Raw genomic sequence first — 26,056 nt, 5'->3', positions numbered from 1 at the left:
GTGGAATACAACCACAGCAGTGCAGCAAATAAACTTCTACAGACAACAGTATAGGTGAAAGGAGCCAGACATCAAATGATATGTACTGAGTGAATCCATTTATAAGTTCAAGTTTAAGCAAAATTAATCAGTAGAGGCATTAGTCACCATAACGTTCACCTCTACAAGGTGGTGGTATGGATACAGAGGCACATGAGGGAACCTTTTGAGATGATGGAGATTTTCTATATCTTGATCTGGGTAGTGGTTAAATGGGTGTGTACAAATAAAAATTCCTCAAGCTGTATACTTGAGGTTAGTACCCTTTACTGTGTGTAAGTTTTACCTCAAGTTTAAAAAACTAAATGGGTGGTCCAAAAGCAGAGGCAATGAGAATAGAACACTCTTGAAAGAAAATTGATAAAAAGAGGAAAGTGATTGAAAGGGATGGCAGGGGTAGGCTCTTGTATGATGAGTACCTTTACATTTATAGGCAGAGCAGAGGGGCGCCTGGGTGGCTCAGTCGGTCGGGCAACCGACTTCGGCTCAGGTCATGATCTCGCGGTTTGTGGGTTTGAGCCCCGCGTGGGGCTCTGTGCTGACAGCTCAGAGCCTGGAGCCTGCTTCAGATTCTGTGTCTCCCACCTCTCTCTAACCCTCCCCTGCTCACGCTCTGTGTCTGTCTCTCAATAATAAATAAACATAAAAAAAATAAAAAAAATATATAGGCAGAGCAGAAAGGGCTAGAACTTAAAGGGATAAAGGATATTGCCAATGTGCCTTGTCTGTCACACCCAGTGAGCATCTCGCTTGCCAGTGTAGCCCGGGAGAGGGCTTGTCTTAATACATTTTGTTTGACTGATTGGATGGTTACATGGATATGCAGATGGGTGGATGGATATGTGAATGAGTAGGTAGGTGGGTGGATGGGTAGATGGGCAGGTAGTTGGGTGAATAAGTAGGTGGCTGACTGACGGGATAAGTAGAGAGGTGGATGGCTGTGTGAAAGGATGGATGGATGGATGGATGGATGGATGGATAAGTAGATGCTTGGCTGGCTGGATAAGTAGAGAGGTGGATGGCTGTGTGGATGGGAGGGGTGGCTGGAGTGTGTTATTAAAGTAAGGAGCTGGAGAAGATAAGCAGAGGCTGCGTTGAAAGTACCCATGTGTGGGGTTCACCTGAGTCAGAAAAAAAAGAGAAGATAAAAACAGGAACTTCTGAAATAATGCGGAGGATAGGTATGAGCACATGGTCAAGTGAGTCGATCTTCCAAAGCAGGAATCCAAGGCATCTGACGGTGTGGGGGCAGCAGTGGACTCAGGACTTAAGGCAAATGAAAAGGCTTGAAGGCCACCTATGGGGAAAATCTATAAAGCTCCAACAGCACGTGAATTCAAGGATTACAGAGGCCACATGTTAATCTTTTCTTTTACTGACTTACCTATTAAATAGACTAGCAGGCATCTCACAAAACTCGTGCCTGTGATTTACAGATGAAATACAACCTGCCTTCCTGGTGTGACCGAGTCCTCTGGAAGTCTTACCCGCTGGTGCACGTGGTCTGTCAGTCCTACGGTGAGTGACAAGCTGGGAGCTTCGACTCCCTGAAACTAACGGGCTGCAGTCCGTCTCTGTGAAATGGGAGAAGTCCCTGCAGCCCTGGTCAGGTGACCCGAAGGAGCTGACGTATCCTCTCGTGTCTCAGGCTGCAGCATGACAAGTGTCTTCTGATCTGGGAAACACCAGAATTAAGGAGCCCCTCTTAAAAGAAACCCAGACTTGTTCTGAAAACGCGTTAGGTTTGAACCACACGAAAGTGGTATTTTTGTAGGTCAGAAATAGTCAACTATTGGAAATTCATATGGTTCAACCTAACATATACCATGGGTATACGCGTATGTATTTATGGAGATTTAAAGATAAATTGAGTTACATTGATGAGAAAGTTATAATATGCAATATTAAAATAAATAATTATGAAAAAGTTAGCAAAACAATTCAATAATTATTGACTCTAGAAGTTTAAGATATACTGAAGGAATTCATAATTGCTTGAGTGCTCATTCTTAAAGGCTACGTCTTAATTCCCATTATTTGGAACTCTTCTGCACTGTGTACTTAGAAATTCAGAGCAGGGGCGCCTGGGTGGCTCCGTCAGTTAAGCGTCTGACTCTTGGTTTCGGCTCAGGTCATGATCTCACGGTTTCGTGAATTCGAGCCCCATGTCGCGCTTTGTGCTGACAGCTCAGAGCCTGGAGCCTGCTTCGGCTTCTGTGTCTCCCTCTCTCTCTTCCTCTCTCTGCCCCTCTCCCGCTCACGTTGTCTCTCAGAATAAATACAAAATAAATTTTAAAAATTCAGAGCAGAACTACCTTGAACACTTCACTGACTGACCATTGTGATATTATTTTTGAAACATTGCAGATTTTCAGGCAGTGACATCCAAAGGAGGGCCATCCTTGTTCCCATCCCAAGTCACTGGCCTGAGACCCCTGGTGGACTGTTGATGACCTCACCCCTACCCCACCCACCAAAGGGAGGTTCTTGCTGCTGCCCAGTGGCCACCCTTGTGGCTCCCATCCTCTCTCTGGGGACCAGCAAACACCCGTGTTTAAGTCCGGTCCCAACAGGTTGAACTGATTTCCATTCCTTTTTCTTTTTTGCCCATGCCTCCTGATGCCCAGAGGGGAGCAAAGCGACTACCCTGGGAAGGAATGCACCCCACAGTCCCCTAGCACCTGAGCTCTGTCTCCCAGAAATGACTTCACTAGACAAACTTCACACTTTAGGTGTGCAGAAAAGCATCCCACCCCCATAGCCACAGCCAAAGAATTATTCCGCGTTCAAGACCAATGAAGACTCCTATCCCACCCGTTGTCAATCATCCCATTTCTCAGTGGTGCCTCTTTCCTACATCCTGCAACTCCATGAGTCCTGCCAATTCTTGTCTCTAGGAAGATGCCACCGTCTGCCTTATTCAGCAGGTCTCTGTGGCGATTCGGGAGAAAGTACTGGCTTGTAGCATTACTGCGCTTTGAAGCTCTTTAAGCTTGGCGTCCAAAAAACTCCATAGTGGAGATTTTTAGGAAAACGGAGGGAGATTGGTCTGGAAGTGGCATTGAGGAGCAAAGGGGACACACCTTCCCACTTTCTGGACCCACATATGGGACAAAGCAGACAAATAGCCCTTAGTTGAGACGCTGTGGTATTTTCCGAGGAAGGACCAGGTATAGAATGTGAAGGGAAAGTTGAAGACGTAGGGAATTTTGCTAATGATATTTCACTGAATGCCGGAGGGTGTGGAGGAAGAGTTTAATGATTTGGGACTGAGCAAGAAACTAGGAAAGAGAAGGGAATGAATGTCCAGAGCTCAGGAAATGGGGGTCAGCTGGGAGCTTGAGTCTTATGGTGATTAACATAAATAAGATGTATCAGTTAATCTGCTGCGTAACAAACTGCCCTAAAACTTGACAGCTTACAGTTCTCTGGGCTGGACTTGGGACTGTTCCTCTCTGCTCTCTTTGGTGTTGGGCGGGCGCACTCAGGCCAGGAGCCCACCCAAACTGGGGGTTGGTTGGCTGGTTAGCTAGCTGTCAACAGGGGCGATGGTGGTAACTCGGCTGTGTTCATCACCCAGCAGGCTAGTCCAGGCTTCTTCCTGGTCCCGGGGGTCCCAGATGTGGAAGAGCTTTTCGAGTCTCTGCTTGTCTCACATTTCCTAATGTCCCGCTGGCCAAAAGAAGCCACAAAGCCAAGCCCAGACTCACTGTGGGAGGGGGGCATACAGTGTGTGGTTACAGAGAGGCCACCCAGGTAACCATCGCCCTCCCAGTTTTCGGGGCACAGGCATCTCATACTGCTAGTGCTGTTCTGCTTGATACGTATGTAAATATTGTTAAAAACGCTGGTCTACCCTCTAACTTGTCGCTAGAACACCCCACGCTCGTCCTGATTCCCCCGCCTCCCTGCTTCACACAGCACTGGACCCTCCCTGACTTCTTCCTGTCTACATCCAAATGTGACTTAGGCTGGCACCCTTCCTACCTTTTCCCTTCTGTCTCAGAGAAGGGGTGTCCTCCCCCTCTCCTGGCCCCTCTCCTCCATCCCTTCTTCCTTCCCCAGACCAGTACCCCCGCCTTCCTCCGTGTTCTCTTCTTTCATTCTGTCTCGTTGTTTCAGATGGTTGTTAGCAAGTGAGCATGATTTTCCATGTTCGGTAGCCATCCGTATTTCTTTTGGAATTTTCTGCCCGTGTCCTTTGGTGGGTTGAAGGGTGAGCTGTTGCCCTTTGTCTTGCTGATTTATTAACACTTTATAGGAAAGGATGTAAATCGCCTTCCTGCCTTCTTGGTCTCCTGTGCTATTTCTCTTTGCCCATCACTGGCCGGTGTAGCTTGGGCCTCCTGCACACCTCCCCTGTGGAGCCCAAACATCCTCATGACTTCTGCTTCCACCCAACATCGTGACTCCAAACCTAAAGATAAATCTCCAGCCTCGAGTACCCAGCCGGACAGCTCCACGTGGCTCTATTATAAGCACTTAGAACTCGGTATTTCTAGAGCTGTGTTCTTTCCCTTACGCCCTCCAGACATGCCTCACTGGCATGTCCCTCCAAGCGCCATGTTCCTCAAAAGAGTTGTCTACGCTCTGTCTACACTGCACGTTCCACTGTCTCCCAATCCTACGAGGCATTGTGGGATGGGGGAAGGCACCAAGTCAGTTGCTGATGAGCTCGGTGACCTGAATCCCCGTCCCACACTGGGCCGTGAGCTCATCGGTGCAACAAAGTGCTGAGACCAGAAAAGTCCGAACGCTCCACGATCTATTTAAAAACTCGTGTGTCTCGAGGAAAAACTAGCACAGGCCCATTTTTGCCACGGAGGAGAGAGTGTCACCTACTTCCACTGAGACTTTTGAGCGTGGTTGTGGAAGGCCAGTGGACTAACAGGTATAAAATCATGAAATTTCTGGAGGCTTCCATAGGTACAAGTTGATTTCTACCATGGGTTTGACCTCCTTGGTTTGACCAGAAAGGAATTCTCCTTCCCTGCTCAGAAATTCCTTCCCTCCCCTGCAGGCAGCACCAGCGACATCATGACAAGTGACCACAGCCCTGTTTTTGCCACATTTGAGGCAGGAGTCACCTCCCAGTTTGTCTCCAAGAACGGTAAGTGGTGGATGGTGTCCGTCCCTCTGTCGTCCTCGATGACAAGAGGCTTCGGGCACTCATCTTCTGATTGCAGCAATCTGTTGTCCGTGGTAGATGGGGGCTCATCCTTCCAGACGAGTCCACAGTCCATGTCAGGCCGTATCATGGTTTCAGTGCAGAGCATTTGCTTGTTCTCTTTGGCAGATACGTCAGCTTTCTGAGCCTCAGTTTGAATCCAGTCCTTAACATTGAGTAAACGAGGGGCACCTGGGTGGCTCATTCAGTTAAGCCGCCAAGTCTGTCTCTTGGTTTCGGCTCGGGTCATGATCCCACGGTTCGTGGGTTTGGGCCCCCATCGGGCTCTGTGCCGACAGCCTGGAGCCTGCTTGGGATTTTCTCTCTCCCTCTCTCCCTGCCCCTCCCCTGCTTACTTTCTCTCCCTCAGATGAATAAATAAACCTAAAATGTTTTTTAAAACAAAATTTAAAAAGTTGAGTAAGTGAATGTTTATCCAAGGTGTGGCATGTCCACCACCAAAGGCCATTCCGAGTGGGCCACGGATGAACATTCGAGAGTAATGCGTTTATTTTGACATGTTTTGCATCTGTCTCTTCTGTGTAAAGGCAAGCCATGCTGGCTTTTCATTCAGTCTCGTGGTGTCCTTTCTTACTTAAACATGTTTGCCTAAGTTTAAACAGTGAGTCTATTTAAAGAAAATATTAAGTCAGCATTCACGTGGGTGCACGGTGGGCGGAGATGGTGAACATTGTAAGGGTGGGATGTGGTGACTGAGTTTGGGAAATGCTAGAGTAAATAATACTTAGATCTGCAGGTAAATTTTCAAGTAATCCAGCTCAGCCCGGCTCACCAGGCCACCGTTATCCCAGCAGGGGTCTGGTGTTCTCTGTGGTGCATCCAGCCTGGGCCTGGGTGACTGGGGAGCCATGTTGTCACCTCCTCTGTAACCCTCCCCCACCCCTCTTCTGTGGTCAGCAGACAGTCCGGGCTAATTTAGGAAGGTTGAGTGGGGGGCTCAATGCAGGTAGGAATAACCTGTATTACTGTGTGTCCTTCATGCCATGAAGGATGGTGGGCATGACTGGAGTACTGTCTTTCTGGGACACTCCTCTCCATGCTGTTGGGTCTAACATCTACTCTAGCAGCGTGACCTCCCCTCTCCACACAGCCTTAATCCACCACCCTGTCTCCATGCTAGCTCTGAGCACTGTCTTTCCAGAACCTTCCATGTCTCCCAGGCCTCTCACCCATCTCCCATCTCTCTGAGTTCCTGCAGCTTTGATGGGGTGGCTGATGCCATCACACCCTCGGTGAGGACCCTCATCACATCATCGGTATCAGGCTTGTCTTCCCTCCACTGGCACCCAGTACACAGAAGACACAAAGGCCATGACCTGGATTGAGCATAGGTTGACTCTTCCTAAGCAGAGCCTGGTCTAGATGCTGTGGGATTTAAGAACATAAAAGAAAGCTGAGTGAAATAAGCCAGAGAGAAAAAGTACCATAGGCGTATGGTATCACCTCTACGCAGGATCTTGGAAGAAACCGCCGATTTCGTAGAAACAGTAGGAGGGTGGTTGCCAGGGGCTGAAGGGAGCGGGAAATGGGGGAGATGGAGGTCAAAAGGTCCAGACTTTCAGTTACAAGATGAGTAAATTCTGGGGAGCTAATAGCATGATGACTACAGGTAATAATACAGTATTGTAAACTGGAGATTTGCTGGGAGTAGATCTGAAGCATTCTCACCACACACACACACACACACACACACACACACACACAAACCAGTTAATTATGTGGGTGACGGATGTGTGAATTGTCTTGATCTTGGTAAGCATTTCACAGCGTATATGTGTATCAAAGCATCACGCTGTACCCTTTGAATGTGCACAATCACGTTTGCTGGTTATTCCTCAATAAAGCTGGGGGAAAAGGAATGGAAAGGAAAGAAGGGCGCACGGGTGGGACGGAGGACCGGGATGTCTGTCCTTGCTCTCGGGTGGCTCAGAATTTACACGGAAGGATGGACCTTGTTCAAAGCCAGCCTGAGGACACTTGCAAACACAATCCCTTCCGTGAATGCCATGAGGAGCCAACTGTGGATGAGGGTAAAGAAGGAGTGGAGGGAGGTCAGCCAGAGGCAGAAAGAGCAGGGAGCCCTTGCTACCCGGACCTAGAAACGACACAGATTTGGGTGTCGACCAGAGCCTTTATACAAGCTCTCTTTGCCAGAACAAATGGGGAGACTGAAGCACTGAGGCTAAGGGCGTCGGGCTCTTGGCTCCTTGAAGTCTTTGCTCTTCCCACCCTGCTCTCCGCACATCAGAGAGGGCGTTCCCACCATTGCGGTTGCTCAGTGCATGTGGTGGGATTCAGGAAAACCTCTCCTTCACCTGGACCTCACCTTCTCTGGGCACATTGTGGAGCCACATCTCTTTGTCACCTGTTCCAGGCCCCGGGACCGTCGACAGCCAAGGGCAGATCGAGTTTCTCAGGTGCTTTGCCACGCTGAAGACCAAGTCCCAGACCAAGTTCTACCTAGAGTTCCACTCAAGCTGCTTAGAGAGTAAGTGGGTGCCGAGCTGCTACCTGTTGGCCGTGCAGGCAGGACTCTTTCTCTTAGGTGCCTTTTCATTGGTGGCGCCTCGCCCCTCTTCTCTCTGGGAAGGATTCACAGATGGGCCTCACGGGGGTCTGCAGGGGGAGCGTTGGAGTCTGTGGTTACTGTAGGGGCACCCCCCAGCGGCCTGTGATCCTGCCATTGCGGCCTCAGAGGCAGGGACAGTCACTGAAACACTGACCTGTCGTCAGCCCTTGGAGGTGACCGGGCCGCTGGCTCCTCTCCTTGCCTCTCGAGTGTAGCCCCCGAGGGTCCCTCCCCTCCCCAAGCTGGGGCTCTGACTCAACCCGAGGGTCCTGGGCGGAGGTCCAGAGCTCGTGGAGGCCAGTGCTGGGCCTGACCAGCCGCTGGTAGCCACCTGTCCTTCCTTCCGGAGTCCTCTGCTCCTTGGTACACGACGGGCATCGTTCTCAGGTGTTCTGGAGCATCTACAGGCAAGCGAGAGACGGACGGCCTGCTCCCAGCCAGCAGCAGTTAGCACAAACTGTGTTTAGCAAACACCATTTCCGGGTGACATTTCTAGGCATATTGTCTAAAGCTGTTTTGTGGCAAGATCTGGGTGGTTTCTAGCTCCCCTCGCCGAGATGGTCTGGAGGGGGGGGAGGGGGCAGAATCAACTCCATCGAAGGAGGCATTTTGGGACAGGATGACGGCTGCTTCCAGAAATCCAGAAGAGGAGTTGCCCCACTCCCCTCCCTTCCTTCTCCCACTGAGCCCGGGCTCAGTCTTGCTGACAGACCTGCCTTCTCCGCGAAGTTTCCAGGTCCCGAGTCACCAAGCAGGGGCAAGGCACCTCCAAAAATGATGAGGATTTTTGTGCGGGTGTTTTTAATAAACTATCGAGACATTTGCATACATTTCTATGGAAACAGCATATTAGGAAGCTTAAATTAGCATTTCGAAAGGCTGCTATCTTGAGTGGCGTGGGACAAGCTGTCATGTTTCCTAATCTCCTTGCCTGTGATGTGATGATTTCTTTGTTGCCTGGTTTGTTGCAAAAAAAGAGCTGAAAAGGAGGGAAGTCTCTGAGTTTTTCCTAAAAATAATCCAACCGTGTTGGCAAATGACCATCCCCTGCATCAAAACAGAATCCCCCACAAGCCTGACTCCTAAGCAGTGCTGTTGCCCCTATAGATGAAAGAGGGAGAATATCTTCCTCGATCTGGGTGGGGCGACCCTAGGAGTCTTCTCTGTCTGGTTCTTGTTTGTTCTTTGAAAACCAGCCTTCTTATCCTCTGTCAGGTTTTGTCAAGAGTCAGGAGGGAGAAAATGAAGAAGGAAGTGAGGGGGAGTTGGTGGTGAAGTTTGGCGAGACCCTTCCAAAGGTAAGTCAAGAACAGGATGTAGCCGGGGAGAACTTGGCATTCACCAGCCCCTGTGGCCCCAGCATTCCTTAATGGATCACGGAAGAGATCCAGAGATAGATTTGTCTGACCATGTGACTTTGCAAAGAAGGAAACTGAGGCAGATCCCAGAGAGGCTGGTTCACAGTCACACAGCCACACAGCTGCAATGACAGGCCCCAGGCCCCGAGGTCCTGATCCTCCTGCAGTGGACTTTCACCTGCTCAGCCCAGCTTGGGGGATCAAGTGAAGGGGCAGAGAGGAGTTCATTGCTCCTACCTGAACACTAGGTTCAGAAAGAACTTGACGTGTCCATGGCCCCGTGATAGCAGAGGGTGGAATTGAAAACACATAGACCGACCATACTGGCAACACTTTCCTCTTTCTTATAGAAAAAAAAAAATTGGTGTTCTACCTGGGACCCAGAAAAGCTTTTGTGACGTTGACTTGACGGTGGCCACGTCTGGGTGTTCACGCTGGGTGCGCGGCGGAGTAGGACCTTGTGGGGTTTTCTGTCACATAATGAGGAAAGGGTATGCAGAGGGGAGTTCAGGCCAGGCAGATCTGTTGTATGCGGCAAGAGTCCCAGGGGCTCTCCTGGAAGGTTCCCTCAGAGGTGACACTCAAGGTGAGCTTTACAAGATGGCCTTAAACAGGCGGAAGGACCCATCCTCTCCTAAGGCTTGGGTGGGACATGGGCAGTTTTGGGGGGCTGTTAATTGGAACCCGTTCTTGGGCCACGTCACAGAGTCTCCTAATTGCAGAGCACTTCTGATCGGGGTCCTCCACAAGGCCATAGCTGTCAAAAGTCCTCATAATGGGGCTGTTTTCAGGTACCTGAATCCCTGTGGCTTAGGTCTCCAAGGTGACATCCTGCCTCAGCCACCCACCCGAGCCTTCCGTTCCTCCCCTCCCGGCTGCCCCACACGGCAACCAAATGGCCCATCTCCTCCTTCGATCAAGTTGTGAAAGATGCCAGCGTCCCCGTCCATATAACACATGTACCCCCGTCTGGTTCAGGGGACTCCAGGGTACCCTGGCCCTACATCCTCACTGCTACCAAGACCTGCTCTTCCTCCTGCCTCTGTCCCTCCTCTCCACCTCACTGCCGCCTCCCTCAGGGTCTCCGTCCCACCCGCCTCCTTGCTGAGGCATCCTGAAGCCTGATGGAACTTTCTGGAATGCCTGTCTGGTCCTGGCATTCCCCCTCTTTATCTAGTTGGCTCCCAGCCCCCTCCTCACTCTCCAGCTTCACCCGCTACCCCCACAGCACCTAAGGGGCCCCCTGACCCTCCACCCATCCCTGTCACCTGACGGCACCCTCTCTGTACCCTCTATAATCCCACCAGGGCACCCTGACAGAAGCTCCCTGCGCTCCACCATCACTCCCACCACGATGATCGTGTCCCCTGGGAGTCAGCTCTAACCCTGTCCCCTTCTCTGTGCAGCTGAAGCCCATTATCTCTGACCCCGAGTACCTGCTGGACCAGCACATCCTGATTAGCATTAAGTCCTCTGACAGCGACGAATCGTATGGTAAGGGTCCCTGGAAAGGTTGCTGCACCTGCTGTTAGCCGGTGGCCTCTCATGTAAGGGAGGCACTGGCATCTCCGTTCCAGAAAGCCCAGCTCCCGCTCCCCATCCTGTTCTCCTGTCCCCCCTCTCCCCCTCCCAGGGCTGCCGGAGGGACAGTTACTGGGAACTCCTCCTTCCTGCCTTGTCAGGCTTCTGGGATTAATAGCCAGCAGCCACAGCCCCTCTCGTTTATGTAGTCTTTCCTGCGTCAAGAGTCTGTGGCAGGTGCTTTGCAGGGATCATTTAATCCTGACAAGACCTTATAAAGCACGTACTATTCTGTCAATCGGTAGGTGAGTAAACTGAGGCTCAGAGAGCTTAAGGGACTTGCCTAAGTCACAGGTAGAAACTAGCTGAGCCCTAATTTGAGCCCATGTCTGTCTGGCGTTGGTCAGTGCCCATACTGGGCAGACACCAACTAGAGCGACGTCATCTCCTATGACATTTTCTTCAGCCAGTGCATGGCTCCAGCCCAATGTCAGGTTCGAACTCCGTACACTCATTGTGGTTGGAACACAGGGATAAGAGGGGCAGGTGGCCAGAGCGAGGCTGGAGGCAGAAGCCAGATCAAGCAGCTCCTTGCAAGAGGCAGACAAACAAAAATGAATCCTGGTCCCAGGAGGGTGTTCAGTTTTCAATGGAAGGAATTTGAAGGCGTTCAAATGCTAATCGGGGGAAGTCAGGAAACAAAGAGGCCGAGGACACAAGGGTGTCTATGTGTTGGTGGCCTACTGTCCAGGCTCGCCAAAAGCCCTGGAATGTAGGTACAACGGCTACCTTAGCTGCAGAGGTGAGGAAATGAAGTGACCTGTCCAAGGTTACTTGTCCTTGGCCACGGAGTGACTTTGACAAGCTACCGTGTGACCTTGGACTTGAACCCCGGCAACCCAGCTCCAGAATCCTGCCCGTCACCCCCTCCTAGCACAGCACTGGACAGAGGGTCCCAGAGCCAGGCCAGGGGTGGCCAGAGCCTGAGGATTGTACCGGCCCTGGATGGGGGAACCCCCATCCATCATGTCGGGGCAAAGAGAACGGATCCACGTGGAGTCCGAATGTTTGAAGTTTTGGTGGTAGCACACAGGAGCACAGGAAGGATGGCTCCGTTTTCTTGTTCAAATACTGTCCTCTTCCTTTGTTTCTGCCTCTTGGTATTCACACAAACAGCATATCGCAATAATAACGGGAAAAAAAAGCCAGCCCACAGTCTCATTCCCCACAACGGGAACCATGTTTATTTTGGTCTCATACTTCTATCCTCATACATAGGCGTACATAGATTTCTATATTTACAACCACCACAGAGGTGCCATTTTTAATTTTCTTTCTCCCCCGGTGATAGACATGTCAGACGATACACGTTTTCGTGATCATCCTCCTGTGCGGCCTTCACGACGGCTGCATTTAATGGCTTAATGATACCCTGTGATCTGTTGCTGATACCCTGTGAGACCCTGCTGTTGATTATTCCTGTCCGTGTTCTGAATAATGCTGAGATGGATGTCTTTGTGAGCATTTTTGATCCTCCTTCAGCCACATTTTTATTCTTTCGAATCCTCTCTTTAGGATAAGTTCCCACGTGTGCCGGGTCAAAGGGCACAAATACGTTGGTGATTCCTGACACTCGTTATCAAACTGATTGCTGTAAAAAAAGTCTTGCCATGTTGACCTCGCCATGTCCAAGGGTACGGGTTTCCCCAGATCCTTGCTGGTTCTGGGGATTCTTTTGCTTCCTTCCATCTTGTACTAATTTCCTGTCTGTAAGAGAGTCCCTTAGTGCTGTCTTAATTTGCATTTTTTTTTAAATTTTTTTTTCAACGTTTTTTATTTATTTTTGGGACAGAGAGAGACAGAACATGAACGGGGGAGGGGCAGAGAGAGAGGGAGACACAGAATCGGAAACAGGCTCCAGGCTCCCAGCCATCAGCCCAGAGCCTGACACGGGGCTCGAACTCACGGACCGCGAGATCGTGACCTGGCTGATGTCGGACGCTTAACCGACTGCGCCACCCAGGCGCCCCTTAATTTGCATTTTTGATGGCAGGGAAGACTGAACTAGTTTCCATTCATTGAAATTAACCAGTTACAATTCTTTTTGTGTGAAATACCTGTTTGGGTTATATGCCCAGTTACCTGCTGGGATTTGATTTTGAGGAGTTCCTTGTGGGGTTCACGAAGCCATCGGTCTCTTTCACATTTTCCTTTCTGTCTCTGTGCAGAAGTTTTAAGGTTTTATATCTTCTTACCTGTCGGTCTGTTTTGTCATTTCTTACATTGCCTCAAGCCCTAGGAAGTTATCATTCGCTCCCGCAATCAGATTAGTGGTTAAGTCTGCTTGTCTGCTGGATTTTCTAGGATTTAATTCTTTTTTTTCTTTTTTTTTTTTTTTTTACATCAACTAATCCACGTGGAGTTCATTCCACTGTAAGGTTTGAAATGTTTTTCCCAAATTGCTGAGGCGTTGTTCTAAAAGCTTTATTCGATAATCCCCACCTTGGACATTGTTTTGAAGGATCATCTTTGGACGGTGGAGTTAATCTCCAGGCTGAATGCATGGTGTTTCTCCTGTGAAACGGCTCTTGACATGACTGTTGTTCTCCCCACCTGCCCAGGCGAAGGCTGCATCGCTTTACGGTTAGAGGCCACGGAAACTCTGCTCCCCATCTACACGCCTCTCACCCACCACGGAGAGATGACAGGCCACTTCCGGGGGGAGATTAAGCTGCAGACGTCCCAGGGCAAGACAAGGGAAAAGCTCTATGGTGAGTGGGCACGAGCCCTCCCCTGCTCACTCTTCAGTGCTGCTGGCTTAGGGATAGGAAAGACATTTCTCTCCCCTCAGCCATTGCGTGTTCTCTCTGCTGTGGCCTCAGAACAGAAATCCAGCATCACAAGGGATGTCAGAGACCATCTGGCCCGATTCTTAACTGACTCAAGAATGTCCCTACAGAACCGCAACATCCCACGGCCGCACGTCTTCGTTCCCTGACCCCAGTCACCTTCCATCTGGAAGGATGGGAAGCTCGTGAATTTTCCAGATGCTCTGCTGCTCTTGTCTCCTGTTAGTCTTTTAGGCCTTGTCACTCCCAGTTAGCACCTCCACCAGAAAGACCAAGATTATACAATAAACCTGCCTGATTCTGAATAGTTCTTTCCAGGCTGCAGCTCACACATACATACCTACGTAGCTACGCCCTGCCCTCGTGGTGCTGGCCAGGGCTTCTGGGCCTTCCAGATTGCTGTCACACACCCTGTGCGCTAAAAAGCGGCCCCATCCTCGTACTTTGCACATTTCCTTGGCTTCTCCCTACCTAGGCCCCACCCACCGACCAAAACAGCGGCATCTTCTCCTCTGTTCCTTGGCAGGGTCCCCCAGCACCTCTTCCAGCTTGACCTCAACTCTTTGTGTCCTGCAAAACGACACTTGCTTCTTTCTGCTGGCCGTCAGGAGGACACGTTTCTCGTGGCTCTCAGAAAGGACACTGTGCAGCCATGCTTGGGAACAAATGCTCATTGACAGTGTTTCTTCACCCCACGTGATGTCCCAGCCTTGGGGAGTCCTCTCCTGTCTGTCCCCAAAGGAGACTCCGCTGATTTCCATTAGGGAATTGTAGATGCCTCATCTCTAGATAAGAATTGTCACTGCTCCTCTGGGAAATATTGAAACGCGGCCAAGAGACCTTAATAGCCGGGAACACGAGGACGTTTCTAGACTCAAATCTGTAATTTTCTCAGAATCCTTCCCCAAAATTTTAAACTTGGAAACTAGCATGTAGAGTCCTCAGTAGTATCCATCACATTAAAACGTCTCTGCTTGAAATAATAAATGATTTGAGGGATACAGAGCTGCTCAAAATGAGTTAATCAAGCATTTCTTGCTTCCCACACAAACAACAGGTGGTTTTTCCTTCCTTTTGCCTTTAATTCCTATTCAAAAGCACTCTAACAACAATGCCTAAAATGAGTTGGACTTTAACTTGATGCTGGATAATGTGGGAAACGATGGTCTTATGAATGTCATCCCATTAATGCCTTGCAGTAGCCCTGACAGCCCGGTTTCGTCCTTGTGTGGTAGATGGGGAAACTGAGGCGCAGAGAAGTTCAGTGTTTGGCTGAAGGTCATATATCTAGCAGGCGCCTAGCCCAGGGTGAGAGTACAGGTTCACAGGGTGCTAAGGTGGAATTCATAAACCCCACGGGGGCCTGAGTCTCACATGGATAATGAGAGCAGGACTCACCGTGTGTAGATGGTCAGCACTCCCTGCTTCTGGGAGGGCTCTGGGCCCTCAGGGGTACTATCTCCTGTGGATGGGGCTCCCTCTTCTGCCCTGTGGGAGCTCCTTTCTCCAGCAGAACCACAGGCTGCGGGGAGAGGGACTTGTCTCCTGTGCAAGCACAAGCCAGAGTCCGAAAGGAAGATGGTGTCCCAGTTCCCCTTTAGACGAACTTGGCTTTGGTCTCAGATGCTCTTACGGAGCCACCTTGTTAATGTTTGTTTCATTCGGATCTGCCAAGAAATGTTTCCCTGCCCCTTGTGAGACCAATAAGTTGGACATGTCACATGATAAGACAACTCTGGGTGTGGACTCTTCTCCCCGTGGAGCGGGGGCACGCATCTTTCTTCGATCACTGAACTCATGTGAGGCCTCAGAATCTTGCTTGGCCCACCTCCCAGACAGCCACGGTTGACTGTCCCGCGTCGGCTGCCAATGGAAACTTCTATACCATCCTGGCCCATGCTGGGCGCTCTGGCCCTCACGTGCTGTTTGCTGTATCTCACCCTGCAGACTTTGTGAAGACTGAGCGAGATGAGTCCAGCGGGCCCAAGTCCCTGAAGAGCCTCACCAGCCATGACCCCATGAAGCAGTGGGAACCTGCCGCCAACAGGTAGAACAGGGGGGGTTGCCAGGGCTTCCCCACCAACTAATGTGATTATGCAGACCCAGGACCCAGGGGAGGGTGAGTGGAGCACAAGGAAACCAGGGGCCGGGAGGGAATGAGAGCTCTGGCCAGGGAGAGGCGTTGTCCGGCTGCCAGCCCCGGGCAGGTGGGTGTGCCTGTCTGTGTGCGGCCTGGGAGACGCTTCCGTGTCAGAGAGCAGTGGACTTCACTGACATTGGCCGAGCCCTTGGCGTGTGTCAGAGTCCAGAGAAATCAAGGCAAAGTAGGTGAGCCCCTGATTTGGGAACTCCCGGCCTAGCAGCAAGATGGCCAGTCCAGGGGGAAGCCACTGCAGAGGTGACTACGGGGAATGGTTCCCGCGTCTCCTGGGGACCCGTGACAGCAGCGGCTCTGTGGTCAACAAACCCATCCTGCTGCTAAGGGGAAAACAATCACTGAGGAAAGTGCACACAGGTTGCTCTTGGCAGAGCCTGGACTGGGAATCACACAGACATTAAAGTCTATGTGACCGGGGGACAGGAGTCCCCACTGGCAGGGCCGCCTCAGCTCACTGCTGGGGTCCCGAGTCCTAGCATCAAACCAGACGGCGTCGTCATGGTCCCTGTGCCCGCTTGCCTGCTGACGGGGTGAAGCCATGCTGGTTAGCCAACGCGAAATCCCAGACGCCGCTGCAGAGCCCGGCTTAGTCCCCTCCTTCGGGCCCCCAGACCACTGTTCCTCCAGCCCTTGTCCTCGCACCTGCCCCACCCATGCACCAGGTCTCCCCTCTCCCAGCCAGTCCCTCGCCCACTTGCAACTTCTGACCCTCAGAGCCATATAATGTTCCCTTTCGATCTTTTTCTTCCAATGTTATCCCATCAATGAATGTATCCTAACTCTCAGATGTCTGTTTGGTTCCAGAATCAGGATCAGTGAGGGTCAACAAATTCTTTTTCCATTTGGCTAGTATTAGAACTAACGCTTCTCCTTCTTCTTCTTTTTTTTAATTTTTAATGTTTATTTATTCTTGAGGGAGAGAGAGAGAGAGAGACAGCCTGCGTGGGGGAGGGGCACAGAGAGAGGGAGACACAGAATCTGAAACAGGCTCCAGGCTCCAAGCCGTCAGCACAGATCCCGACGTGGGACTCGAACTCAGGAACCATGAGATCATGACCTGAGCCAAAGTGGGAGGCTTAACTGACTGAGCCACCCAGGCGCCCCGAACTAATGCTTCTTAAATAGGCATTGACGGATGGGGAAGAGATAGACTGAGGCTGGTTGAGCAGATGAGAGCTGGGAAGCCTTGCTCGTAACCCGTATACTCAGCTCTCTACTAGTTGGTTCTCATAAGAGCACTCTCTCACAAGGAAGGACGACACTCTTGTCGCCGAGAGGCAGCACGGTGTGTGTGTCTCCCAGGGTCACCTCAGCCAGTTCAGTGTTCAGCCCTCCACAGTGTTAAGCTGACTCCCCCTGACATTCGAGGTTCCGGCCTTGACTTCTGTGACCTCCCGCCCATCGTTCCAAATGCCTGCGTGGCCATCCCCATTCTGATGTCTCACGCAGTGGTGCGAGCCGACACATTCCGGATGGAGCCAGCCGTTCATTTACCACCCCCTCCACGGCCCTGCCACCCCCCACCCACGCAGCCTGACCTCGCCGGCCTCTTATCCATTCTCCCCACTTGCTCACAGCCCTTCAGGACTATGAAGCCCCTCCTACCAGGGCCTCCCACCCCGTCTCCCCTCCCTTACCTGCCTCCCAGACAGGTCTTCTCGGCTCGCCCTGTGCCCAGTTCATCCCAGCCCTCCAGCTAGTCTGTCTCTGCCTCCTTTGTTGCCCTCAGACTTCAGCACTACGTGAACACCGTGTTTCTTAGTCACTGTGTTTTTGTTTTCTTGCCTGTCAGACGTGGATTTTATGAGAACAGAGACTGGCTGCTCTGTTCACACCCATATTACCTTCTGGCCCAGGGCCTGGTACTTACTAAGCACTCCATAACTATTTTGCTGTAGGAATGAATGAATGAATGAATGAATGAATGAATGAATGAATCCACTGTCCAAAGAGTGAAGGAATCGCGGAGGACCTGGGGTCCCCGGGGGACATCAGAGGATGCTGGCCTCATGGGGTGCTGACCTGGAGAAGGGAAGGGAGCCCTGGGGTGTGACTTTGGGCGTTTTTCCCCTCCAGGGTCCCTCCATGCAGTGGCTCCAGCATCACAGAAATCATCAACCCCAACTACATGGGGGTGGTGCCCTTCGGACACATGAAACAGTCCTTGTCCCCTGACCAGCAGCCCACAGCCTGGAGCTATGACCAGCCACTAAAGGACTCATCCCTGGGGCCTGGAAGGGGAGAGAGCCCCCCAACACCACCGTCCCAGGCACCCATATCACCAAAGAAGTTTTCGTCCTCCACAACAACCCGGGGCCCCTGCCCCAGGACACAGGAGTCAAGGTGAGCGTCCGTTTCATCAAGTCCTCTCCCTTCCCTGGGTTTTCATCACCGGGAAACCTGACCCTAGAATAGAAGCTGCATGAAGCTAGGGTTGTGTGTCCACTTTGGTCATCGACTCATCCTCAGGGCCTAGAACACAGTAGGCACTCAATAAATGCCTATGAAATCGCCATGTCCTACCCTATTGGTATAAATTGGAAAGACTTAAAAAAATAGAACATTTTTTAAGATAGTGCCCCAAAAAACAACTTCCCGTAAAAACTACATTTATTGGAAAATATGTTTCTATCACCAGTGAGCCTTCATGCAACCTCTCAAGGAACAGGTGGGGATTTCTGAGTTCCCCTGCTTCTTCAGCCACAAGGGTCCTGTTCCCATCCACAACTTTTCCATCTCTCCTTTTGAGGCCAGTAAGAAAAAGCAGTAGCTATGGGGTGGGGGGTGGGGGCATGGATTTTGAAGGGTGGGAGGGCAGCCGGCCTGCAGAAGGAGTTTGGCCAAAAAACTTTGGGAAAGGCCAGGAGCCCAGAGAAAGCTGGCCTGCATCTAGAACTGGGTCAGGAGGACAGAGCCAGGAGGAGCTCAGGCCAGGCAGCCAAATCTCCATCCACTTCTCACTTGTGCCACGTAACACGTGAACCCATCCTTTAGCACCTCGTGGAAATGCCAGAGAGGGAGCCCTACGAGTTTTCCAGTAAGCACAGGATGATCGGAAAATTAGAAGTGCAGATCCCGATTAACGATGATTGGAGATGTACAAAATATCATGAGCACCGTCTTTCCTTGGTCGCTGTCTTGGTAATGACTTCAGGGGGCTGCTTCTGGACCTCTCTTCCCCTCTGAGGTCCTCTGTTCCTCAGTGGTGTCTTCCATCATTTATGAGGAGCCAGGGAAGGGACCGTCGTCACACATCATCGTTCTTGCTTAGCACACCTGGCCTGGCAGGAGCTTCCTTTGGATTGAGGGGTACTTTACAGGTTTGCCTCTCAAGCATTTTTGCTAAAAACAAATTGGACAGATGCACGGAGGGGAGGAGGATGTGATAGGACAGGAGCAGTCGCGAGGCCCCTGAGCCTCACCCTGTCTCTCTGTGGCCCTAGTCTTCAGGGTTTGTTGATAATATTTTTGGACTGTGGTCATCCTGTAAGAGCCTTGGAAGAGGTTTCTCCCTGAGAAATGAAAACAAAAGCCACCGTTTGACGGGTGCTGAGGTCCCTCTGTGGCAGTCCTGATTCTTTAAGTGTAATGATTTTAAGTTGCCAAAGTCAGTGTATCTTTGTACTTAACAACTTGAACACAGCACATAGCCTGGAACTGGGTGGGGATGTATTCTCTTTGGTTCCACGGGTGACAGCTTCAGAACGGGCACATCTGTAGGGAAGGGGTCCCCAGGGTGGGGTTCTAAGCTCACTTCGCACAACCGAGGTGATTCTAGGCAACAAGCCAGCAGCTCCCATGCCTGGCGGCAACCCTCTCCACTACTCAGACCCCCGGCTCAGCCTGAGTGAAAGGCTGGGGGGGGTGGTGTCCCCAGCACCCTCTGTTCCCTGCCACCTCCACCCCACACCCAGGTGGAGCGAACAGCCGTTTCCGTTTGCTCAAGACTGTCCCCATTTCAGCACTGGGAACCCACGTCTCAGGGAACTCTTGAATCCTGGGCAAGCTGGGACATATCTCTGGGCTGAAGTCGTGTGGTGAGGAAGGGGGGCCCATCTCAGACCCCGCTCAGTGCTTCGCTTTAGAAAGGAAGATTCTGGAATCTGACAAGTGGGGTTATTTTGCCCCCTGGATATCGGTTCACTCATTCCACAGCCATGGCCTCCTCTGGAACTTGGTTTCTTGTAACCTGCGGTCAGGGATATAAGACTTTTTGAATTTCTTGTGGTTTTCCCCAGTCGCCCTGCCCCCACCAGACCCCTCTCTCGGAGTGACAAGAGCCCCCTCAGGTGGAAGTCTTAACTTGCCTCCTGCTCTCTTCCCAGGGAAGGAACTTTGGAATCACCAAAACACTCACCCCCAGTGGCCTCTTCCCGGCCCTGCCCCTGATCCTCCTGTCATTTCAGCTGCCAGGAATCAGGCCATGCATTTTTCTTTCCAGCTTCTTGACTCTATCAGAAATGTCTGGTCGATGCTGCTTGTACCTTCCTGCACCTTCCTCCCTGCACCAATTCATAGCCAAGATCTTTGAGGATCCAGCAGGGGTACAGAGGGTGGCCTGACGTGGAAGGGCAGCTTTCAAAGTCTTTGTTCAAGGCCCCAACAATTCTGATTATGCAGCTGCTTCTAAGTCTTTCCAAAGGGTAATGAGCAAAAACCCCAAGTCAACAGTCAAGCCCCCTTTGGCATGTCCCCGAGGCTCGCCTCCCCCACACCCGTGGCCTCTCGTCTCATGAGGACCCATGTGAGGGTGACATCTCGCCTCTGTCCCTGGAGCCCACGCCTATTCCCTGAAGAGCCTATTAGCCTTGGCCTTTCCGCGACTTTGGAACAGTGTTTCAGTGCACATTCCATCAGTAAGAGGCGTCGCGGCCTCAACACTTCATTGGTTTCCTAGGGACCTGCTTGTTCACGACAGCTTCCCCTTTCTGCAGAAAGCAGAACCCAGAACACTCCCCCCCCGCCCCCCCGCCCCGGGAGACTGTGCTGTTGGCCAGAAAGTAAAACGTGTTCCCATTCCGGATTATAATTCGCTCAGCAGGAAATCACCTCGAGTCAAAGCAGCAACAATTCAGGAAACACATCAACACAGGCAGCTCTTCCCTCCTTGCAGTTGGAACCCGGAGTGTCGGCGCTGCCGAGTCAGACAGGCCTGTCCGCTTGCCCGGCGCTGGCCCACGTCTCTCCCGGTTCCCTCTGAGTTTCGGCACGGCCACCCCATTTTTCTTTCCCTCTTTGAGTGAAGGAAACCACACTCACCAGGAGCTCTCCAGGGAGAGAGGGCTGTGTGGTTGGGAAGAATGCTGCGCTCATTGGGAGCATCGGTCCCCTGAGCACAGATTTTTGTCTGGTTCGTGGCCCCCTCCTGTGCCTGAGGCAGCATCCCACACACTGGGGGCCCCTGCTGTCTGTTGAACGGAACTCCTTGAGCTGGGGCCCTGGAGCAGCACAGATAGGTCGCTGAGGGGGTGCGGTCCCCCGCAGGCTTCTGTTCTGAGGGTCTGAATAGAATTTGCTAGAGACAACATAGAGGCTGTGGGGTTCTTATGAGGGGAGTCCAGGAAAGGAGGTCCGTTAGCTGCTGTGAGGCGCGGGGGTGTGGAGGGCAGGCTTCTCTGACAAGGACTGAAGAGGTGCCTTTGACATTGATGGTGCCATAGAAGTGAACTCCTTCTTCCCTTTCTCCTATGAAACCTTCAGCGAAGCCCCCACCTTGCTCCCTAGTGCTCCAGTGTGAGCAGTGAAAAGGTCTAAGGCAAGAGGTGAGCTTACCTGTGAGATCATCAACAGATGAGCAACACGGCACCGTCTCCTCTCATTTTTAGATTTGTTTAATTGAAGTGAAATGCCCATAACAAAATTAACTTTTTTTTTTTTTTAAAGAATAGAAATACTCAATTTTGGTGGCGCCCAGACTCGTGAGTTTGGGCCCCACTTTGCATTCTGTGCTGGACAGCTCGGAACCTGGAGCCTGCTTCATGTTCTGTGTTTCCCTCTCTCTCTGCCCTTCCCCCACTTGCACTCTGTCTCTCTCAAAAACAGACATTTAAAAAAATTTATTTTAACGTTAAAAAAAGAAATAATCAAATTTTTTCTCATCGCGGTCAAAATTGAAGGAAATCTTTTATATGAAACTCCAGGAAAATCATTGCTGGATGCTTCTTTTTCTTTCTTTTTTTCAATTTTATTTAAGTTCTAGCTAACATTTAGTGTAATACTGGCTGCAGGACTGGAATTCAGTGATTCATCACTTACATATAATACCCAGTGCTCAAGACTGTGCCCTCCTCGATACCCACCTCCCATTTAGCCCATTCCTTGCCCTCAGATTAACCATTTTATTGTTTATTTGTTTTGTATGTTTTATTTTTGAGAGAGAGAGAGAGAGCTCACGCGAGCAGGGGAAAGGGAAACGGAAAGGGAGAGAGGGAGAAAGGGAATCCCAGGCAGGCTCTTTGCTGCCAGCTCAGAGCCCAGTGTAGGCTGGAACCCACCAACCTTGAAATCATGACCCGAGCCAAGAGTTGGAGGCTGAACCGACTGAGCCACTCAGGCATCCCCCAAATTAACCATTTGAAAATGAACACTTGCGCTCGCTTCAGCAGCACATATACTAAATTGAACATTTCGGGCGCATTGGGAACAATCACAAAGTTGGGCAACCATCACCTCCATCTGGTTCCAAACGTTTTGATCCCCGCAAAAGAAAACCCCGTCGGAATTAAGCAGCCATTGTTCACACGTGCTTCTCTGTGTCTCCCCTCTGCCACCCTTCAGGCCCTGCGACATGGGCAAGAACTCAGCAGAACCTTCCCCTCAGGAGGACCCGCAGCTGACCAAGCCTGAGATGTTTGAGAACCCGCTTTATGGGTCTGTGAGTTCTTTCCCTAAGCTGCTTCCCAGGAAAGAGCAGGAATCGCCCAAAATGCTGAGGAAGGAGCCGCCACCCTGCCCGGACCCGGGAATCTTGTCGCCCAGCATCCTGCTCCCCAAAGCCCAGGAGGCGGAGGGCACCAAGGGGACAGGCAAGCCCGCGCCCGCGCCCTTCCTCAGCCCCACGCCCCGGCTCCGCTCCTTCACCTGCTCGTCCTCCGCGGAGAGCCGGCCCGCGGGCGGGGACAAGAGCCAGGGCAAGGCCAAGGCCCCCGCCGGCTCCCAAGCCCCGGTGCCGGCCAAGAGGCCCATCAAGCCTTCCAGGTCCGAACTGAGCCAGCAGACCCCACCCGCGCCGGCGCAGCGGCCGCCCCTCCCGGTCAAGAGCCCCGCCGTCCTGCACCTGCAGCACTCCAAGGGCCGCGACTACCGCGAGAACGCCGAGCTGCCCCACCACGGCAAGCACCGGCCCGAGGACGCGCCGCTCGGCCGGGCGGCCATGCAGGTGCGCGGTGAGGGTGCGTGTACGCATGCGCGCGAGACCGCAGCCGTGCCTGGGGGCGTGCCCAGGGAGGGAGAGTGGGGGGGGGTGTCCCCGGCCCCCCTGTGCCTGGGGGCGTGCCCAGGGGTGCCTGTGCATGCCTGTGATAAGACAGCAGGCCCCTGTTCAAATCTCAGAATTTGAACCCAGACCTCCAGTCCCTGCTCCAACACTTAAAGGGCTAAATAAGGCTCTGGGGACAAACTCTCTGAGCCCTCCTGTGTCTGGCCTTCAGGAACTCAGGCTCCACAAACACAAAGACCCCGGATCGTTTACATTTCACTGTCACCATCATTAGTGTTAGTACTTAAATGTTTCCCAGTATTTTGGAGACTTCAGATGCGCTGTCCCCTTCCTTCCTATAAAATAGATTTTTTTTTCTTTTTTCTTTTTTTTTTTTTTTTTTTGAGCAAAACTAATAGTGGTTAAGAACTACCTCAGGAGCCAGACTGTCTTGGGTTTGGATCCCAGCTCTCCCACTTTCTGGCTCTGTGCCCTGAGCCTCAGTTTACTCATCTGTAAAAGGGGGCTATTAATGGAATCTGCCTCATAGGTTTATAGGGAGGGTTGCATTTTATTATATGTTATTACTATGTTATAATTTACATATTAACTATATATTATACATTACATATTATTTCTTCCGTATACTATAATGATCACATATGCATATAACATATGTGCGTATATATTAGAAATCAATTACATAAAACAGTGTGTTGGCTCTTTCTAGCACCATGTTAAAGGAAGCCTGATCTAGCCCACCTTGTGTAAGGACGTGGGCACCTTCAGTTAGATCTGGCCTGGTGGAGATTTTGGCACTGAGAGTCTTCTGTTCTTGTCCCACAGTAAAGCCCCCGGTGAACTGCCAGCGAGACAGGAGCCCAGAGGAACAGCGTGAAGCCACTTGGACCCTCTCTCAGGACCCCCTGTTGACTCCTCCTACCTAGCTTCCTGTGCAAGGCTTACTATTTTTCAGGAGAGGGCCTAGCTTCTGTGTGGTCACAGAGTGCTCTGGCTGTGAAACTTGGCACCAAATGCTAAGGTTGGAAGGGAAAGTGTACTTGGGCCCCCAGCTTGATCTTGGTACTTGGGACCCATGAGCCTTGTTCCGGTCATCATTTTGAAGAAAGGAACTGAAGCGCTGATTTGCAGGTGGAGATATAAAATAATAATATTAATATTAATATTAATAATAATAATGGCTACATGTATGGAGCACTCACCACATGCTAGGTACTGTGCTAAGTGCTTTACAAACATAAGTTGTGTCTTCTTCAGCCAACCGAAACCACATCCCAGACCCCCAGTTCAAAACAGTGTGTTCTGAGTGGTTTGGACAAAGCATTAAGAATTAAGGCCAGTGCCTTCCTGGAGCGAGACAGGGCTTGGCCTTTAGGGGGCTGAAGAGTGAGTGGTTAATTTAGGGTACAACAAACCTGGCCTTGTCTAGCTTCAGTGATGCCCACTGCTTTCGCTAAAGCCCTGGGGGGTCCAGTGGAGCTGGCGCCGAGGGAAGGGATCTCAGTTCTTCAGTCGGAAAGGGAAGGAAAATCAGCTCCTACTCTACGGTGGAGACATCCGGCTCCCACCTGTGCTGGAGACACCCAGGCCCTCCTCGAGGTGGGCAGCTATCACCAGGCGGTGGGCTGAGCCAATCCCCCCAGCACTTATCTCATCGTGCTAAGAGAAAAGTCTCTGCCGTCGTTCCCAAAGCCGAGCTCTCCTGCCTGGCTGCCAAGCGAGGGTGATCCTCTCTGTTCCAGCTCTCAGGACAGCGTAGCCATCTCCTCCCGAACTCCGTGGCTTCTGGCTCTGCTTCCTTGGTTACTGGGAGGGTAGGTTGGTGGCGTCTTTTCTTGTGTTGCTTTTTTGACATACAGAATTAGTGTAGGAAACCGAATCCAGAAGCGTGAGTACAGGAGAATGGGTACGCACCCCACGTCCCCGTGTGTGTCAGTCTGTGTGACCAATAAATTGTGACTTTCTCACTCAGATCCCATCTGTGTGGCGTTTTTTCCTGACATTCAGCCACAGACATGCTCCTAGGCTGCTGGGGCTGCAGAGCGGCCGGCACGGGAGGAGAGGAGGTTGGGGTTCGTGGTGGTGACGGGCACTCATTACCCTGACTAGAGGGGACTTTGTAGCACGGGGTTGAAGTTGACCAGAGACCAGTAGATGTTACACGGCTTTGTGGGTTCCAGGCCTCGGGCAGCCGTCCAGCTTCCGCCAGTGTCGTCCCCCCCCGCCCCCCCGCCCCGGACATACCACCACCACCTGCTGTCCTGCAGCCGCCAGGTCCTGCTGGCTCTTGTAAGTGTTCGTGGCTGAGCTCCGGAGACCGTGAACACATGTAAACAGTCCCCAGGTTGTGGGCCTCCAGCTCCCTGCATTCAGGGAGGGCCAGTGTGGGTGTGCTTGACCCCCCCCCCCACCCCCCCCCTTCCAGGGTGCTCTGGCCCGGGGCTGCTGTCCCCACCACCTCAGGCTACCCAGCCTCTGCTCAGGTCCACGGACACCAGGCCTGGAGCTGGAAGGAGTGGTGTTCTCAGCAGCCGTGGAGCAAACCATTTGCTGCCCTGCACCCGTGGAGCGGGAAAGCCTATCCCAGCTGTATCTCCTTCCCGCAGTCAGATGGGACCCCCTTGCCCTGCAGGCTCACTTCCTGCTCCTCACACAGAAACACCGGAGTCCCCAGGTACCAGCCTTTGACTCGATAGGCCAAGGGCCAAGGTGGAAGGACAGCTGGAGACACCCAGGCATCCTTTAGGGCAACCCCCCCGTCTAGCCATCACCCCACGGCTGAGGACCTGGGCATGATACCTGTGGCTCCTGGGGACCCACTGGCTGCCCGGATGGGTGGGCCTTCTGCGAGCCACCTGTAGCTGCCCACTCAGAGGAAGAGCATAGACCTGGAACTTACACCCCCACCCAGGATGGACGTCCAGGCCCTTCCCACC

At 51.8% G+C, this 26,056-nt stretch overlaps 1 protein-coding gene across 2 annotated transcripts in view; it reads left to right on the top strand.

The window, feature by feature from the left end:
• Window positions 1-25,093, top strand: part of INPP5D (inositol polyphosphate-5-phosphatase D) — a 123,267-nt gene extending 98,174 nt beyond the window's left edge. The window contains exons 18-27 of one of the 2 annotated variants that reach the window (XM_047083386.1): window positions 1,476-1,557; window positions 5,060-5,149; window positions 7,602-7,715; window positions 9,012-9,094; window positions 10,561-10,648; window positions 13,297-13,446; window positions 15,472-15,571; window positions 17,759-18,025; window positions 22,460-23,060; window positions 23,946-25,093. In XM_047083386.1, coding sequence (XP_046939342.1) covers window positions 1,476-1,557; window positions 5,060-5,149; window positions 7,602-7,715; window positions 9,012-9,094; window positions 10,561-10,648; window positions 13,297-13,446; window positions 15,472-15,571; window positions 17,759-18,025; window positions 22,460-23,060; window positions 23,946-23,948 — 1,578 coding nt within the window. In that variant the 3' untranslated portion in view covers window positions 23,949-25,093. Of the gene's footprint in view, window positions 1-1,475; window positions 1,558-5,059; window positions 5,150-7,601; window positions 7,716-9,011; window positions 9,095-10,560; window positions 10,649-13,296; window positions 13,447-15,471; window positions 15,572-17,758; window positions 18,026-22,459; window positions 23,074-23,945 lie in introns of both variants that reach the window. The other variant, XM_047083387.1, reaches the window with a different exon arrangement.
• The last annotated feature ends 963 nt before the right edge of the window (window positions 25,094-26,056 follow it).

Source organism: Lynx rufus, unplaced genomic scaffold, assembly GCF_022079265.1.
Source record: "Lynx rufus isolate CCGP_SWC_20201006 ecotype Redwood Valley unplaced genomic scaffold, mLynRuf1.p SCAF_2, whole genome shotgun sequence".
Lineage (NCBI taxonomy): Eukaryota > Metazoa > Chordata > Mammalia > Carnivora > Felidae > Lynx > Lynx rufus.
The sequence above is the reverse complement of the archived record's forward strand: the minus strand, read 5'-3'. Positions and strand labels throughout refer to the sequence as shown.